Raw genomic sequence first — 18,143 nt, 5'->3', positions numbered from 1 at the left:
GAAGACCGTGCTCCCGTGCCCAGACACAGGCTCCTCCTGCAGCTGGAGCCCGGCAGCCCCCCACGGTGAATAGGCAGGCAGGCTGCAGGTCCCTGTCTGTCCACACTGCGTGCAGTGGCCGTCTGCTGCCCATGCTGGCGGGTTCTTTGGACTGGCGTCTGGAGGGCTGTACAAGGCACCATCCCTGAAGTGCCATCCAGGCCTGCTATGAGCCACCCTGGAATTTTGTCCAACTCAAAGACTGTCTTGCTCAGGGAAGGCAAGCAGAGCCTAGTCTGTAGCATGCTCGGGACCCGGGTATCCTAATGGCCCTTGAGACCTGCCAGGGGTCCCCTGCGGCACCCACAGGAGCAGGATGGGAACAGTGAGCCCCATTCTCTGCTGGGCACAGACAGTGCCTCAAACCAGGCATGATGGCCTGGGTGAGCCCAAGGGAGTACAGCCTGGATTCCCCCCCAGAGGTATCCTCAGCAAAATGTGCCTCCCTTCCCTGGGAACACCACCCCCTGGGAGCCCCTGCACCACCGGGCCCCGATGCTTGGGCAGAGCCAGGGCAATTCAGGCTGGTCCAAAGAACCAGGGTTGGCCTCTCAGAGCTGTTCATGTCCTGTTGTGACTTGTCATGGCTTGAGCCCGGCTTGGACCAAACTGTCCTCTGTGCCTTCTCTCTCCCTCGGCTCCAGCTCCCTTAACGGTGTCCTCTGGGGGACACTGTGGAGCCCAGTTTGGAGCTGTGTTTCCCACTCTGTGACAGAGCTGTGCTCACGGACAGAGCTGGCAGGTACCCATGGACTCATGTTTGGTGTGGCCTGAGGCCCACAGCTGGCAGTATCTGGGGCCGACCCAAGCCTGGACTTGTTGACTTTTCTGTTACAAGTTTCTCAAAACATTAGGGCCTCACGCTCCCAAGACAGTTGGCCTGCTATGCCATGGCTCCTGGGATGGCCTCAATGGCCCTGTGTTTTCTGCTACTTGTCATGTGTTCTTCATGAGGGACCCCAGCCCCCCTGCCTTCTGGTCCCCTCCTAGCTTATCCCACGTATCTCTCCTGCTCGCCCTGGCCTCCTGTGTGTTGTGTGGCTGCTTGGCACCCACCTGGTGCCTCCAGGGAAGGTGCTCCCTGGGGCGAGTGTGTACCCACAAGGCCTGCACCCCCCCTGCTCTGTTTCCTCTTCCCCACAGGACCTTCTTCTAAAGTCCAGAGGGAGAAACCAGATTCGCCCCGAGAAGCCACTGAGCCCTGGACCCACCCTCCTGAACACAAAGCCTGGAACCAGCCTTGAGAGAGGCCAGCGTGCAGGCACCCTGAAAGCCTACAGCCTACACCCCCGGATTTCGACTCCCATTGGCCCTGAAGTAGGGCTGCGTGAGGAACACCACAGGCCACTCCTCTGAAGGTCACCACGGAGGGAGGAAGCAGCAGTTTTGAAGAGGGCCCCTGGGATCCAGACTCTCATTTCTTTCTTCCAGTTCTGTGAATTTGGTCTCTCCCAGCCCTAGATCTCAAGAAGTCAAGGGAATTCTCAAGAAGTCAAGGGAATTCTCAAGAAATCAAGAGTCTCCCTTGATTTCTAACAGGACCTGATTCCTGGGACTCTCTCCCCCTCCCTCTCCTCTCGCTCCTGCTAATTGCTGCCACAAACTTGCCTCCGAACCATTAACAAAATAAACTGCTTTCATTTCCAGCTTCCGGGAGTGCGTGTGGATTAGGGCAGCAGATTCAAGACTCTCAAATAAAAAACATGCAGTCTTGGCCCTTATCAAGTGGGAAACAGGACCCAGTGCTAGGATCTGGGTCCAACATGAAAGACACGATGAAATGGCCATGGCTGGCTTGGGGCAGGGGGCTGGGGCCACAGGAGATGGCCTGGGCTGGGCTTTGTGTCTTCTCAGAGAAAGATGGCAGGAAATGAAGCCATGCGATAGGGACTTTGCTCAATTCCAGAAAGCACAGTTGAAGGCAGGAGCCCCAGAGGATTACCTCTAAGCACAGGATACCCCAGAATCACTCAGGGGCAGCATGACCACAGCTGCTTCTCCTGAGGTCACCAAGACAGGATGGGAGGGAGGGAGGTGCATGAAATTCCGTCTGGTGGGACCTCATGGAAAGAAGCTAGGGCCTGAGGCAGGAGGGTATAACTCCAAGGGGCTGGCATGAGGTAAGTCAAGGCCCTCCTGGTTACAGGGCCCAGGGATGCTCTCAGGCTGTCTCCAGGGAAGAGGGGTCATCAGAGGAGGGGCCTCGTGGAACTCCAAGACTAAGAGACATGGCATCCTGGGTCTCCTAAGACTTGGAAGTGGAAAGTGGTTCTGATTCAAGGTGTCTTAGAAGAATGGGTCTCTCAGCTGAGGCCTCCTGTCTCTGCCACCCCTTCCTGTGTCCTCAGAGCTCAGCCTGAGCTGGCTCAGTGTCCATTTCCCAACTCCAAATTCCCCAGGCAAAATCTGAGTGGGCGGCCCTGGCCACGGACCAGTCCTAGGTCCAATCAGCTGAGGCTGGGCAGGTGGCGGGTCATGTCCCACCCAACATGGCTGCTGAGGCAGCCAGGACTGTGGGCATCGAGTCGTGCTCAATGGGAGGGGCAGAGAGAGAAAGAGAAAGAGAGAAACTGCTGGACTCTTTGATCTCAGTGGAGACAAAGCCACAATGACCTTCTAGTAGCTGGCTCTCAGAGACAGCAACCACACCGAGGAATTCTCTGTGTTTTCTTACATAGCTCCTAACCTGGTTCCGGAGATGATTCCAAAATGTAGGTGAAAGGAGGGAGCTCATATTCACTGACACCTGCCACATACAGGGACTGGGCTGGACCCTGGTGCCTGCCATCTCAAACCGCGATGGCTGGAATTGGTGCATGGCGCCCCAAGAGCCTGGTGGTAAGAGCCAACACTGAGACAGCACTGACCGCATGCCAGCTACTGTTCTAAGCACTAAGCTCATCTACTCCCCTTCACTCTATGAGGAAGGTACCACTGCTATCACCAACTCCATTTTATTACGAGAAGCCTGAGGTAGAAATAGGTGAAGTGACTTTTGCTAGGTCACGTGTGAGGAAGCGGTGGAACCAGCATTTAAAACCCAGGCACTCTGGCTCCAGGGACCACACCCTTCTCCACGGGAGCCCGTGTGGGCAGGGCCCCCCTCACTGGAACGTCTCAAGTTCTAGACCGTTGGCAGAACAACTCTCCCCACAGTTGAAGAACAAATAGTGTTCTGCTGTTCAGTGATGGTTCCCTCCTCTTGTGACCTGCAAATACCGCTGCTGAAGCTGTGGGCTTGTGGGTGCCTGGAACCTCACCAGGTCCAATTCATCTCCGCTATTTTTAGTTATTGGCACCTCACAGTGAATGCGTTTATCAGTGCTTATCAAGACTTGGTGAGTGACACGATCAAGAAGGCTCCGAGCCCCTGGCTAGAGAAGAAGGCCAGGAGGGTGTGCCCCTGGGCGGGGCAGGAAGAGAGAACCAAGGGAAGCTGGGGACTTGGATGACAGAAGTCCTGAGGCATCCGTTTGTCTAGAGCTGGTGGGGAGTGGGGGCTGCAATGGGTTCCAGCTTCCTTTTCTCTGAGGCCTGACTCCCTCTCATCTATCATCAAGGAAATCAGTTCTCATGTATTGAAAAGTTTGTTCCATGTTGAATCCAAAGTCCAGAGCTCTCCCCAGCAGACACTGGCATTAACAAGGTAAGAAGTGGGACGGTCCAGAGAATGTGCACAGAGGTGGGGGCCTCAAGCAGCTCCCGACCTTCTGTGGGGGCCATGAGGAGCACTGCTGAAGCCAGAGTCCACCGAGGGGACTGGGCCAGGCATGAGAATCGACGTCAGTGCTGAGACTAAAAAACCCATCCATTCCAAGCACCGCCCATTCCCTTCCACGCGCACGGCCTTCGTTACTACTTCAATCCCGGGGCTCTGGCCAGCCAGCCAGGCAGCCACTAACGACTGATCGGATCCGGTCCACAAGGTGAACCCCATTTGCCACCTTGGAATCTAACCCCTATCGTTGGGTATTTGGGGAAATTGAGGCCAAGGGAGCAGTGACTTATCCAGGGTCCCCCTAAGTTGGTGGCAGAGCTGCCATTTCTACCGCACCATGCAGTGGGAAAAAACTGAAAAGGCTGGGAATTCAAGGATGCCTTCTGACTCTGGACTTCTGGCATTTTATCCATCTTATTGAAGCTGCTTCCCACAGCGAGTCCCTGGGGATGCTGAGCGGCTTTGAGCCTCTCACCTCTGCATCTGGAAGTCAGAGTAAAAGGACCAAGTTTACAGCCTCTGTGCTTCCGAGACACCCCCCTTTGGGCCTGTGCAGGGCTGGGAAGCGGGTTTTCACCCATTCCAGCAGAATTCCCCAGGCTGAGATTTGGATAAGAATCTGTTTCCAGAGCTAAAACCCTTTTCTTCTCCTGTCCCTGGTATGACCCTTCCCCGCTCCCTGGGGCCCCGGCTGGCCATGCCTCTGTGAGAACTGGAGGGAGCAGGAGTGACCCCTGGGAAAGGCAGGTGGGGCTGGCATAGGGAGAGGGCAGAGGGCCAGAGAGCCTGACATAGCTGCCCTCCTAGGACCTAGGGTTTGTAGCCTAGGGGCCTACACACTGGCCTTGGGAGGAGTAAGATAGCTACTAACTTCTAGATGTTTGCTATGTGTCAAGCACTGTGCTGAGCCCTAAGTGTGTAGTGACATTTAATCATTATAAGACATTACTGGGGCGCCTGCGTGGCTCAGTCAGTTAAGCGTCTAGCTCTTGATTTTGGCTCAGGTCACGAGGTCATGATCTCAGGGTTGTGAGATCGAGCCCCGTGTCGGGCTCCGGGCTAAGCAGTCTGCTAAAAATTCTCTTTCTGCCCCTCCCCCTGCTTACACTCGCTCACTCTCTCTCTCAGATAAATAAATAAATAAAATCTTAAAAAAAAAAAAGACATTACTAAAAGGTAGACAATCTTCACTGAAGACATTGAGGCAGCAAGACTTAGACCGTAAATGGCGGAGCTTACGGACTTGTCTGCAGAAGCCTGGACCACTAACCACCGTGCTGTCCCACCCGATGAGAAAAAAAGGACATACAGAAGACGATTTCAGGAGCATTAGGCAAAACTCCAGCCAGAAAATCATTCCTCTCTGCCTCTATCTTCTCCCTGTTTCACTGTGTCCCTCACACCACAGAGTGACCCAGCCAAAACCTGGCTCTCCTTCAGACTCTGCGCTGCTCTCCACGCTGTCCTCCGGACAAAGTCCAAACTCCTCTGCCTGGCATTCACGTCCTACGTTACCTGACAGTGTTTCCACTCCAGCCTTTTGCCCATCACTTCTTTCACTGCAGCCACACTGAACTCCAGATTCCCGGGCTTCCACGCTCTATCACTGCTCCATGTCTTTGCACGTGTTCACTCCACCCTGGCCTCCTCGTGCCCACGAACTTCTATGCATCCTTCAAGGCCCAGGTTGACTATAAAAGGAACTTTGGGTCTGGCATGGAAGGAGAGCTCAGTCAGTGTGTGCTCCTGCCTCCTCTTGAGATGGACCCTTTGGGTTATAAGTGATGGAAATCTAATTCAAGAGGACCACTTAAATGAAAAATCCAGGAGTACTTGCTGTCATGTCTGGCTGGACCGAATGTTTAAAGCAGTGACATCAGGAATCTCTTGGGCCATCTGTAATTGTCAGGGGTCTCCAGAGAAAGAGGGGGAGGTGGGAGGTAGAAAGAGAGATATAAGGAGGGAGATTTTTGAAGGAATTGGTGCACACGATTGTGGGGCTTGGCAAGTCCAAAATCTGCAGGGTAGACCAGCAGGCTGGAGACCCAGGAAAGGGGTGATGGTGCAGCTCAAGTCCCTAGGCAGTCTGAAGGCAGAATTCCCTCTTCCTCATGGATATTAGTCTTTCTCTATTAAGGTCTTCAACTGATTGGACAAGGCCTACCCACATTATGGAGGATAATCTTCTTTACACAAAATCTACTAATTTAAATGTTAATTTCATCTAAAAAATTCCCATACAGCAACATCCAGGCATATTTGACCAAATAACTGGGTGCTGTGGCCTAACCAAATTGACTCATAAAATGACCCATCACGCCACCTCTTGTCTCTCCTCTCCTCTAGTTGGCTACATTCTCAGATGAGCTCTTCCCGTGTGATGCCAAGATGGCCTCCAGCATTCACAACATATTCTTCAGCTCATACATCAGTAAGAAAAGCGTATGCTTATTCTAATAGTCCCAGCTAAATCTTGAGCTTTCACTCTGGTTAGCTTGACTTGGTGGTAAGGTCTTCCCTGACTGGCCAGGCCTGGGTCCCATGTCCACCCATGGAGTCCCACCAGCACCCCAGGCACTGAGTGAAGCAGAGTGAATTCCGAAAGGAATATTGGGCTGCTGTTACAGAGGAAGGGGAAATAGCTCTGGGAAGGCACAGAGCAGTAGCCCCTAAGGCCTCCACCAGCTCCCTCTCTCCCTGTGATCTACTCCAGGAGAAGCATGTGATTCAAGAGGCCAGGACCCTCCCGTGATGTGAGGAACCCTCACCAGCTCCCAGCTGTCAGGCCTGGCTCCTTGGCCATCACCTGGGGACAAGAAATGGGGAAAAGAAGAGTCTGCTGTGACCACAGAACTCCTGAGGGCCAAGAAGCAGGAGTTCCAACCCTTGCTTCCCAAATGTCCGGAGAAGTGAGAGCTGTGTTCTTTCAGCCTTACCTCCCTTTCTTCAACAATAAAAGGGATATAAATAGTACCTACTCCAAAAAGTGATAAGAATCAAAAGGAATATAGATAAGATGCTTAGAAACAGTTTTTAGATCCCAAATGAACGTAACGTTTTAAAAATCTGGCATAGACGCTGTAGAAGAGCAGCTTGGGGCCCGCGGCACCCCAAAGGTGGGGGCTCCCCAAAGGTGGGTTCTTTGTTCCTTACTCTGCTTCTGCGCCCCCCACACTTACAACCACAGCAGCTGGGAAGAACTGCCCCCCCCAGGCATGTAAATGCAGAAAGTGCTCCGTGCAACTTCCCTCTCTAGCGAAGCAGCACTGATCTCCCCAGCAGGCCCCCAGCTGAGTGTGTGTGTGTGTGTGTGTGTGTGTGTGCGCGCGCGCGTGCGTACAGGTTGGGTTTTCAATAGCCATCTTTATTCATTCTATCCTGAGTGTGCACATGAGGTACTCTATAACAGAGACCGATTTCCTATCAATTACCTTTCAGTAAATGAAAAGTCTGTTTGTGTCCCTTCCCCCTTCCCCTTGGTCCCAGACCTTACCCCAGGGTCACGTGATGAAAACCAGATGGAAAAATCTCCTACATGGGTGGTGGGTCACTCTATAGGCAAGGGATGGGAAGCAAGGGATTTTTTCCACTTATATACAGGAGAGGCAACCATCCCCTTGCCCTCCAGAAAAGGGAGGCGAGAAAAACTTTACTTCTTTGAGAAGCGATGGAAAGGATCGTAGATTCTCACCCTCCCCTTTTGGAATGTACACACCTAGGGAGATAGAGCTCTAGTCTTCTGGCATCTTAGGGGTTTAACCTAGGAACCCGGTCCTGGTTATAACCTTTTGGGCCTCTTGGGGAGATCAGAGAAGTTTCATTATCCTTTTTAAAAGTTGTGGTAAAATACACTTAACATACAATTTACCATCTTAGTCGTTTAAAGTGCACGGTTCAGGGGCGCCTGGGTGGCACAGCGGTTAAGCGTCTGCCTTCAGCTCAGGGCGCGATCCCTGCGTTCTGGGATCGAGCCCCACATCAGGCTCCTCCGCTAGGAGCCTGCTTCTTCCTCTCCCACTCCCCCTGCTTGTGTTCCCTCTCACGCTGGCTGTCTCTATCTCTGTCGAATAAATAAATAAAATCTTAAAAAAAAAATAAAGTGCACGGTTCAATGATTCAGCACATACACATTATGGGGCAATCATTACCACTATCCACTTCCAGAACTCTTTCTGTCTGGCAGGGCTGAATCTCTGGGCCCATTAAACAACACCCCACTCTCGCCTCCCTTCAGCCCTTGGCAACCACAATTCTACTTTCCGTCTCTGTGAATTTCACTACCCTAGGTGCCTTGTATAAGTGGAATCCTACAGTATTAGTCTTTGATTTCACTTAGAATAATTTTCTCGAGGTTTACCCATGCTGTAGCATGTGTCAGCATGTCCTTCCTTTTTAAGGACACAATGCTCCATTGTGTGGGTATACTGCTGTGCTCACCTGTTCATCGTGATGGACACTTGAGTCGCTTCCACGTTTGGCTCCTGTGAATAACGCTGCTATGAACATCGGTGTCCATATGTCTGTCTGAGACTCCGCTTGCAATTACTTTGGACATACGCCCACAAGTGGAATTGCTGGGTACATCTTATTATCCTTTTGGATGAGAGCGATTATCTGGAAAAATGGCTACAGACCTAATTCTCGGGGTGTGTGAAAGGCAATGCACTTCCGGGGAAAGTGAAAACAAGAGCTCTCCATCTTGATCTCTTATACATTCGCAAGTATCAGGAGGGCAGGGCATTTCATAAGAGCACTGAGAAATTGAAGGAATTGTGTTTCCCCCCAGTCCACATGCTGGTCACAGGTGGGCAACCAACAGAGGTTCTCAGCTGGCGTCACGGACAAGCAAGGAAGGCAGTCACCTCAGAGGAAGCCGAGTTTCACCTCTCTGCCTGTGAGCTGCAGAGCTGGTCACTCTGCCCACAGGATCTTCTTCGGCAAAGGACGATCCCGAGACCAGAGAGTCAGTGCAGACTCCACTGTTCGGGCCTCATCATTCACTTGACAGATACCATGGAGCAAAATTCTGCCTGATGTGGCCCCAAACCCTCAGCACAGTCCAACAGACACCCCCTCCAGCAGCCACCTCAGGCCTGCAGTTGCTAACTCAGGGAGCACGGATGGATTTAGGGAGAGGTTATAAACCCCGGCATTTGAATCTCCTTTTGAAGAAATGATCCAAAGCTTTTATCAGGTTTTCAAATGTATCTCCGGCCCAAAAGAGATTAAACGCACTCTCATAAAAGGGTGACGGTGAAAACAAAAAACAAAAAACTTACTAGCAAGCTGTTAGGAACTCTCCAGAGATTGAACAGTGAGCTCGTTTGGTGTCAGCCTGTACTCACTACTGTTATCTCCAGCAATGAGGAGGGCACCTAGCACACAGTATGTGCTCAGTAAAGATATACCAACAAATTAATGAAAAATCCGTCAAAAACAAAGAAAATGCACTTCAATGATGTAACGTAAGTCAATGGGAAAGTTGAGTCCAATTTATAGACATCAATTTTTCACTTAGCCGAGCAAGCACACAGCTGTTATGTCCATGGGTAAACATTACCACCGATTGATTCGTTTGCTCATTTGTCCACTCATTCATTCATTTATCAGATATTTATTGAGACTGAACACCTGCTCTGTGCTAGAACCAAAGCTACATAAGACTCGGTCTCAGCTCTCAAGCAGCCCCCAGCCCCGTGGGGCAGACAGACCTTGAATGAACCCTCACAGCACTGGGTGGTAAAGGCAGCGACAGGGACTGTACAAAAGACCCAAGGGAGGGACATTGAAGTGGCCCAGCTTGGAGGAGGCTCAGGGAAGTCTTTAGCAAGGACGTAACACTTGAGCCCAGTGCTGAAAGCTGGGAAGCAGGTAGTCAGAGGGTGAGAGAACCTGTGTTTAGCTTCCTTTGCCCAGTGCTGGGCACACACAACAGGTGCTCCCTCACTGTGGGTTGTCAAATGAAGAGTGGCTCTCTGTAGGGGCGTAATCTATGTGGGGAGCTCCTTAGCTGAAAATCCCAGAGAGCTAGCAATCCAGTCCTCCTTGTTTTCCATGACGCTTCTCAATGTGCCCTATCCACTGGATCACTCATGGCGTCTGTAAAGTCGTAGTCCAGCCTCCCCACTTTACACACGGATATCCCTCCCCAGCCAGTCTCCCCTCTTCTTCACCTGTACAGGCTGGGCCACCCCTCAAGACCACCTTTCCCCCAAAGCTTCCAGGAGTCTACCTCTCCAAGGTCAGTCACCTTTCTTTTTTTTAATACATGCGTTCATCTTGTGTTTTCCAACCAGATTGTAGGCCCCTGAAGAGAGGGACAATCTGTTATTATTCTTTATCAGAGGACAAGGTGGTAGAGAGCAATGGTTCTCAAATGTTGCGTGCATCAGAATCACATAAGACTTGCCAAAATAGACGTCTAAACTCTACTTCCAGAATTTCAGATTTAGTAGATTTCTAACAAATTCCCAGGTGATGCTACTGGTCCAGGGACCACACTTTGAGAACCTCTGGTATGGGAAGCACACGGGTTCCAGACCCAACTGAACCCAAATTTCAATCTAGGCTATGCATCGCACTGGCTGTGTGAGCTGGGGCAAGTCCCTTAGCCTCTCTGGGCCTCAGTTTCCCAAGGACTCAATAATACTTTGCAGGGTTACAAGGGAACCCAGCTGGCAGCCAATGGATATCTAATAAATGTCTGCTAATTTACTGGCTAGTTGCCTCAGTTACAGACCTGAGCATCCATTCTTGAGCCAGGTTATTTCTCCTAATTAGGGGAGCAAGCAACACCTCAACACTCTCTCCCCAACCCTCTCCCGCCAAGGGCCTGACCAGCAGAAGAATTTGATTTGAATTCTCCAGCTCTGATGGAAAAGGTGATGCTTCTCTCCAAGCCGCGGGGCTCACTTTCCTTAAACAAAACTTCTCCAGACTCTCTCCTTTGCCCAAGCCCCAGATCACCCACATCATTCAATGATTACCTTTAAGGGCACACTTGATTATCCGAAAAGCTTAAAATGAAACATATTTACCAATTTGAATTTTTAATGTACTCATTTTAGCTAAAAATAGATGTCGACTATGTGGAGCTGAGGGGAGTACTTTAGCAATGTTTCCCTAGAGCACGTAAATGTTAGGTAGCGGCTGTGAGTCTGTCTCTCTTGTCCCCAACTCTCCCGGCTTCCTCTCCGGGTCTCCGCTTGTTTGAATGGAGAGGTCTTGCACTGCCCAAGCACCAGAGAGAAGGGTCTTCTTCCCTCCTCTCTGACGGAATCACGGTCGCAGGCGTGCCCCACACTTACTTCCAGGGATGAGCTGAGTTTCTCCTGCGCACAAGGAAGTCACCCATACATGTTAAATGCAGGCACAGGCTCAAGCAGCCAAGTCTAAATAAGGCCCGTGGACTGGCTGTGCAGACACCACTGCCAGACAAGTCCCCATGTGCTGACTCACAGCCCCTTCCAATTAGATCACTTTCAAAACCATTTTCTGTCTTGCTCATTTACCCCACCCCTGCCCCCGACTCACTCATTTCTCAGCAGGATGCCCCAAGTAGGAACCGGGTTCGCTACCTAATTTGCTGGAGGTCCTTGTGCAAGTGGGTTTTCCTCTTTGCCTTATTCTCACCTGTGTAATGACAAATATACCACCTGCCTTAAAGGGAGATGACGATCAAGCCAGTTAATGCAATAAAGGGCTTGGCACTTTGTTCTGGCCCACTTAAGTTCTAGGTAGGAACTCAATCAAGTATTAAAAATCAGTAAGTGTTGCAGAATTATTTACAATAGGGGCGCCTGGGTGGCACAGCGGTTAAGCGTCTGCCTTTGGCTCAGGGCGTGATCCCAGCGTTCTGGGATCGAGCCCCACATCAGGCTCCTCCGCTATGAGCCTGTTTCTTTCTCTCCCACTCCCCCTGCTTGTGTTCCCTCTCTCTCTAGCTGTCTCTCTATCTGTCAAATAAATAAATAAAATCTTAAAAAAAAAAAAGAATTATTTACAATAGCCAAGACATGGAAACAACCTAAGTGCCCATCAGCGTATGAATAGATAAAGAAAATGTGGTCTATACACACAATGGAATATCACTGGGCCATAAAAAGAAGGAAATCCTGCCCCTTGTGACAACCTGGATGAAACTTGAAGACATCAAACTAAATTAAATAAGTCAAAGAAAGGCAAGTACTGTATGACCTCACTTACACGTGGTATCTTAAAAAGCTGCATTCAGAAACAGAGAACACATGGGGGGTCCCCAGAGGTAGGGGATGGGGTGGGGGGTGGGGGAAGTGGGTGAAGGGGGTCAAAAGGTACAAACTGCCAGTTCTAAGAAAAATTAGTTTGGGGGATGTAATGTATAGCATAATGACTGTAGGTGACAATATTATACATCTGAAAGTTGCTGGGAGAGTAGGTCCTAAAAATTCTCATCACAAGGAAAAAAATTATAAATATGTGAGGTAATGGGTGTTAACTGAACCTATATAGTAATCATTTATATATATATGTATATATATATATAATCATTATGTTGTATCTTTAATGTGTATGATGTTATATGTCAATTAAACCACAATAAAACTGGGATGGGGGGAAGGGGGGAAGAAATCAGTGTCTTGGGATCTGCTGATCTGAAAATGGAAGAGCCTGCCATGAGGGGTAGTGTGCCAGGCTTTCTCACACATGTGGTCCACGAGGGGGATTTTTCTTCCTCCTTACAGTTGAGGGTCAGGGAGGATGGCTTGCCTCTGCTCAGGCCTGGTCAGGGGTAAGCTGGGACCTGAACTTCCCCAGCACGGAGTCCAGGTCCAGGAGCCACTGCTCAGGGGACAGGAGCTGAGATCTTTCTGGGGGGAGGGGAGGAAGCTACAACAGTTTGTCCAGCGGCACCCACCTCACCTGGCCTCAGCCCCAGCTCTGGCAGGGCCCTCAGGCCCAGGCAGCTGAAGCCTGCTGTGCCTGCCAGGGGCACCTGTCGGAGGGCCAGCCTGTGCCAGAAAGAGGTGTCCATTTTGTCTGAGGCCAGACGAAGGTTCTGCCTCAGGGCGGCCTCGGGTGCGGACAGGAGCAGGCCAGCACACCTTATGGGGTCCCTGTGCGGCTCACATGCAGTCATTCCCGTTTGTCGTTAATGGAAGTTGACCAAAGCAAATCTCTGCAGGGTCATTTGTGTGCCCCCTTCACCCACAGGAAGAGGCCCCAGTCCACAGGACCCCGGGCTCTCAAGTCCTCCCATTCGATGCCAGTGACTGATGCTATGACGGGGCTGTTCCTCTGGTCTCTAACACAGAGAAAAGGCAGAATGTGCAGATGGGCAGGGAGGACTCCCCAAAGGTCAGTCCTTTGGGGTCTGCACTCCCTCCTCAGGAGATAAATTCTCAGGGACAGAAGAATCCTCAGGAGCCCCAGCATCCCTTTGGGAAGTGGTTAACAGCACACTCTTTGGAGCCGAGCATAACTGGATTTGAATCCTTTCTCTACCAATTCCCAGCTATGTGATCTTGGGGGAAAATCTTCCGAGCCTCCGTTTTCTCTGCTAATGGTAACTGCTGGCAGTTACTCTGTGATTTAAAACAGGTGAAGTGTGTGGCAATTACTACGCATTCTCAACAAATGTTGGTGAAACAAAAGGGAGACAATCTTATTCTCTTTCCCTATTCCCCCTGCCCCCGACGCCATCTGTCCGGAAAGACAGCAGGTTTGAGGATGGTCAGCAGTTTAGGAAGGGAAATGAGGCATGCCTGAGAAACGCTGAGTGTGTATGCAAGCTGCAGGCAAATGCTGAATTGTTCTGGAAGAAATGAGGAGCATGTCTTTTCGGAAAGGCTGTGTGAAAGAAAGGAAGAGGAGACATAAGATGTACAAAAGGGACCAGACCTTTGAGGGTAAAGAAATGATGGAATTTCACTAAGTTCCTTCTGTGAGGTATGAGAATCATGTCTTTCCCTCTCCCCATGGAGAGTCCAGTAAAGCCTCCACTTCTACTCGTGCGTTGGGGAGCTGGGCCTTTTCGGGGTTGCAATGAGAGAGTAAGTTTGACTCCAAGTGGCCTCAAGGATATAGAGTAACCAGGCCATGCGTGGACTCACCCTTCTGGGTTAAGCTACTATACTGAGCGTGATCCTGGACCAAACCTTCAGTGGGCAAGAACAAGAACTTGATTGAATTTCTATTTCAAGCCCCCGCTCCACCAGGCGGGCAGAAAATGTTAACATGGGGCTTTCTTGAAGTTTCTTCCACACCTCCCCAGTTACGTGGTGCCAAGAGACTTGGGGAGGCTCCATCCAGTTTCTGCAGCAAACACCCATGCCAGTACAGCTGAGGTTCCAAGGCCTCTGTCACTCAGGTGGCCCGGCCCTGGGGCAAGGGAACTTCTCTTCAAAATAGTCCTGGTGTGGATTTTCTGGCACAACCTACACACAGCCTTTCCCTTGCTGGGTACCTTCCCCACCTCCTGCCCTGCCCAGTACACACAGGCACAGCAGGCAGGCAGGGAGAGTGGGCACAGGTTTGTTCTCGAGAACTCCCTCCCCTTCCCTCCTCTTGACAATAGAGCAGGGTGTAGACCGAAAAGGGAACATGAACTTTCCCTTCCAGGTTCCAGCCATCACAGTTTGTCTATAATTCAATTCTTTCTTTTTAGTGATTTTACAGTCTTCTAAGCTCCCCCTGGACACAGGCTTTGACACAGCAATCGTCTGCTTTCCACTTGGCCCCAGTTTCACAGTCACCTGCCTGAAGTGGGGGGGGGGGGGGCGGCTAGTGGAGAAGGCATCTTCTCGGGTCTATACAGATACGCCGACTTTATTCTCCATACTTGTTGCATAGTATGGATGATACCATAATTTTTGTTTTTGTTTGTTTTTAATCAGCTCACTGTTGATTGGGGTTATTAAAAGGGTTAATTTCTTGAACTACCACCCCACTCTATTATGTCACCGTTATCATCCTGATGACCCCCTCTGCCATGGTCACTGACACACCTGGCTAGCCAGATAAAGACAGAGCACAGGAGCACCTGGGTGGCTCAGTCAGTTAAGCCCCCAACTTTTGGTTTCCGCTCAGGTCAGGATTTCAGGGTCCTGGGATCAAGCCCCACCTCAGGCTCCAATCTCAGCCTGGAATCTGTTGTCTCCCTCTCCTTCTGCCCCTCCCCCTGCTCTCTCTCTCTCAAATAAATAAATAAATCTAAAAAAAAAAAAAAAAAAGGCAGAGCACTAAAGCCTGAACAACATGGGGCCAGAAGGGAGTTTTTCTGAAGGTTTGCTCCAACCCTTTCCCTGCACAAAGGAAGGGAGGAGCCCTGCCTGCGGCCACACCCACCCAGTAGACTCGTGGGCGCAAGAATCCAGGTCTCTGAGAGCCATCCCAGGTTTTCCATGTTGCCGGAGGAAGGCTGAGAATTCTCAAAGGGGGAATACCTTTGCTTGGAGCTAGCTTTTGGTGCCTGCCCCTCTTCTGGTCCCCTGCATCAGAAGCATGCTGGCTTGTCCAAAGTGGGAAAGCATGAGACCCAGCACCTCCCCACAGAGACACGTGTAGCTCTGTGTCTCCTGTTGTAGAAATAAATGGTTTCATGCTACACAGGCTGCTCCGTATCTATGCCTTGGACATCTTTCCATGTCAGGATATATAACCCTACTTTATTCTCCGTCCTATCTCATTATTCCACAGTATGGATATTACCGTGTTTTTTGTTGGGTTTGTTTTAACCAGCCCACTACTGATGAACATTTGAATTGTTTCCAAGATTATAATACGTGCTACAGCAGAAGTCCTTCCATGCCTCCTTGTGCACCTGACTCCACACTTTCCAAAATAACTCTAGCACCCACATGGTGGGCAGTGTAATGAGTATCCTCTCTATAAAGCTAGGTATAGGAATGTTGGAATTTGGTCACAGTCACATGGCAGGTTTGCACTAGAGATAGCAAACATGGTGCTCCCTCCAGTCTCCAGACCTCACACTCTTAGTCCCAGCTGATGGTCCCTTAAGTCCTTTACACGTGGGTCCAGCTTGGGTTGAACCTGGCCTTTTGTTTATGTCAAATGTCCTGGAAGAGCAAAGTGCGTGGGTTGGGCCAAGCTGAATGTCAAGGAAAGGAGACACCATTAGATGAGCTGCAGTGACTAAGGGTGTCCCAGGTGTGGGCCCCCAGAGAATGAAGTGCCTGGACTATCTTCCTGGTTTACAAGGCATATTGATACCTCGGATTTCATTTCACTCCTCTGGGGTGTGTATGATTATCTTCCTCATTTAGGAAGGAGGAACTTGATGCCCAGAATAATAACTTGTCCCACATCACACAAACTCGTAGTGGTAGAGCCAGGATTGGGGACTTTTCTTTTAAAATACATAGATTATCACCACTAAGAGGAAAAATAGCATTCCTGAAAGTGTGAAAACTGAAATTGCTGCTACAAAAATAAAATGGCAGCCTCGCGGAAAGTCTGAAGAAAAAACTTGGAACAACAACAAAACTTAAAAAGAAAAATCGTATTAGGGGACCGTGGGCACATCGTCTCATCTCTCTGAGCCGCGGTCGTCTCGTTCTTACAGAAAGAGGATGGATGGTAAGAACAGTGGCACTAACTCGGCGGCGGTGGCTATCGCACCCCGCGCTCTGCTCCGCGGCCGCAGCCGTTTCCGTTTCTGAGCGCCCCCTGCAGACTTGCCTTCGAACATACATATTTCATGGGGCTATAATCACAGCAAACACACAATTTTGTTTCCTCGTTTTTCACCTGACATTATCTCATAACTTTTTCCCACTTGTCTACACGGATTCAGCAATCACCTTTGCAGAGGCTGTATCACCCAGATTGATTAACTCCCGCCGCTGGTGCTGGACAATTTACTGCCACCACGTTTTCATTATTTTGGCGGATACTGGAGGAAACATCTTGCGGCTTCAAAGACATTCCGGAGTCAGAGACTAAAAGAGGCCTTCGGACCCTGAGCTCCGCTCTCCCCAGGCTGTTCACCCAACCCCACCTGTCCTTTGCCAGAGTGCCTGGTTCTGCTCTCCCCTCTCCCAGAACCTGAGGCAGAGCTGAGACCTTGCCTGACAGCATCCTGTAAAGGCTAGGAGCCTCAAAGCAGCCTCAGAACAGGCTCTGAGAAGCTCCTAGGGAAATGGGCAGAAAAGAGCTTCCCTTGGTGTCCCCCTATTCCTCCTGAGAACATGTGTATTTATTCTCTATATCCCTAACTCAAGGCATTCTTCTAAAATCCCGTTTTCCCTTCTTTCTTCGGATGTAAACTTTTTTTTTCTTGGCCAGGGACCTGTGAGAATGTCTCCAAAGGTGTAAGAGTTCATTACATTATCTTTATAATTCCATCAGGTCCTTCCACTCCTCAATCCTGTTGGTATCAGATTAAGAATACAGCTGAGGGTGGTGTTCTCTTTTTCCACCCCTCCTGGCTGCCTCCCATTGCTTTTCCTGGATTTAATTCCCTAAGTGCCTCTTTTTCAGCCTTGGGAAGGGACCCATTCTACCCATTCAGCTGGAATGGGTCGCTGGAATGTTCGAATGTATTAGAGGCATGCCTGAGGGAAATGGGTGGGGGGTGAAAGAGGGGATCTGAGGAGTTGGGTTCAGTTATGCTTCCCCACTTGTTGGCGGTGAGACCTTGAATCAGTCAGGTAACCTCCCTGAGCCTCGACTGCCTCATCAGAAATACGGGAGAAATTATAACCTGTACTTAGCGGGAGTGTTGAGAGATCCCCTTTGTGAAAGCGCTGGATACACCGCAAAGCACCTATGAGCGCTCCGCGCGTGGGACCACTTTTGAAAAATATGCCAAGTGTTCCCCAAGGGAATGATCTTCACTGCTTTTCTTATCCATGTGGGGTGAGGGCTTGCTCCACTCTGCCCGCACTAGGACCCTCTGATCTAACGACACCCACCCTCGCCAAGCCAGTGAGCCCACTTCTCCGCCCCGAGGCAGTGAGCTCGCCCTCCAGATCGGGACCCACTCGGACCCTCCTGTCTTCTGTCCACCGCCTCCCACGCAGACTCGAGCATGTCCACCCACCCAGTCTGCCTTCCGTCTCTCCTCCAGCACACGCGCTCAGCGGGGCACTCAAAGCACCCCCAAGCACAGCTGGGCGCGCGGGCCGCCACAGCTGGAACGCGGGGGCCCGGCGCGGCCCGGCCCCTCCGGCTCCCGGCCGCCCCCCCACCCCCCGCGGGCCGGGCAGGTAGTGGAGCGAGGGCGGGGTGTGGGGGGAGCGGGAGCGCCGGCGGGGCGGGGCGGGGCCGCGGGGGTGGGGCGGGGGCCTGACTGCCGGGCCGGGCGCCGAGCGGCGAGGGACAGAGGCGCGGGAGGCGCGTGGAGCCAGCCGCAGCCGCAGCCGCAGCCGCAGCCCGAGCCCGCGCC

At 51.1% G+C, this 18,143-nt stretch overlaps 1 protein-coding gene across 2 annotated transcripts in view; it reads left to right on the top strand.

Moving 5' to 3' along the window:
- Positions 1 to 1,686, top strand: part of USH1C (USH1 protein network component harmonin) — a 45,662-nt gene extending 43,976 nt beyond the window's left edge. For both annotated transcript variants that reach the window (XM_045796607.2, XM_087855333.1), the window contains one exon: positions 1,183 to 1,686. In XM_045796607.2, coding sequence (XP_045652563.1) covers positions 1,183 to 1,195 — 13 coding nt within the window. In that variant the 3' untranslated portion in view covers positions 1,196 to 1,686. The remainder of the gene's footprint in view (positions 1 to 1,182) is intronic.
- The last annotated feature ends 16,457 nt before the right edge of the window (positions 1,687 to 18,143 follow it).

The sequence above is a fragment of the Ursus americanus genome, chromosome 24, assembly GCF_024610735.1.
Source record: "Ursus americanus isolate L20-20 chromosome 24, mUrsAme1.1.p, whole genome shotgun sequence".
Lineage (NCBI taxonomy): Eukaryota > Metazoa > Chordata > Mammalia > Carnivora > Ursidae > Ursus > Ursus americanus.
This window is presented reverse-complemented; position numbering and strand designations above follow the sequence as displayed.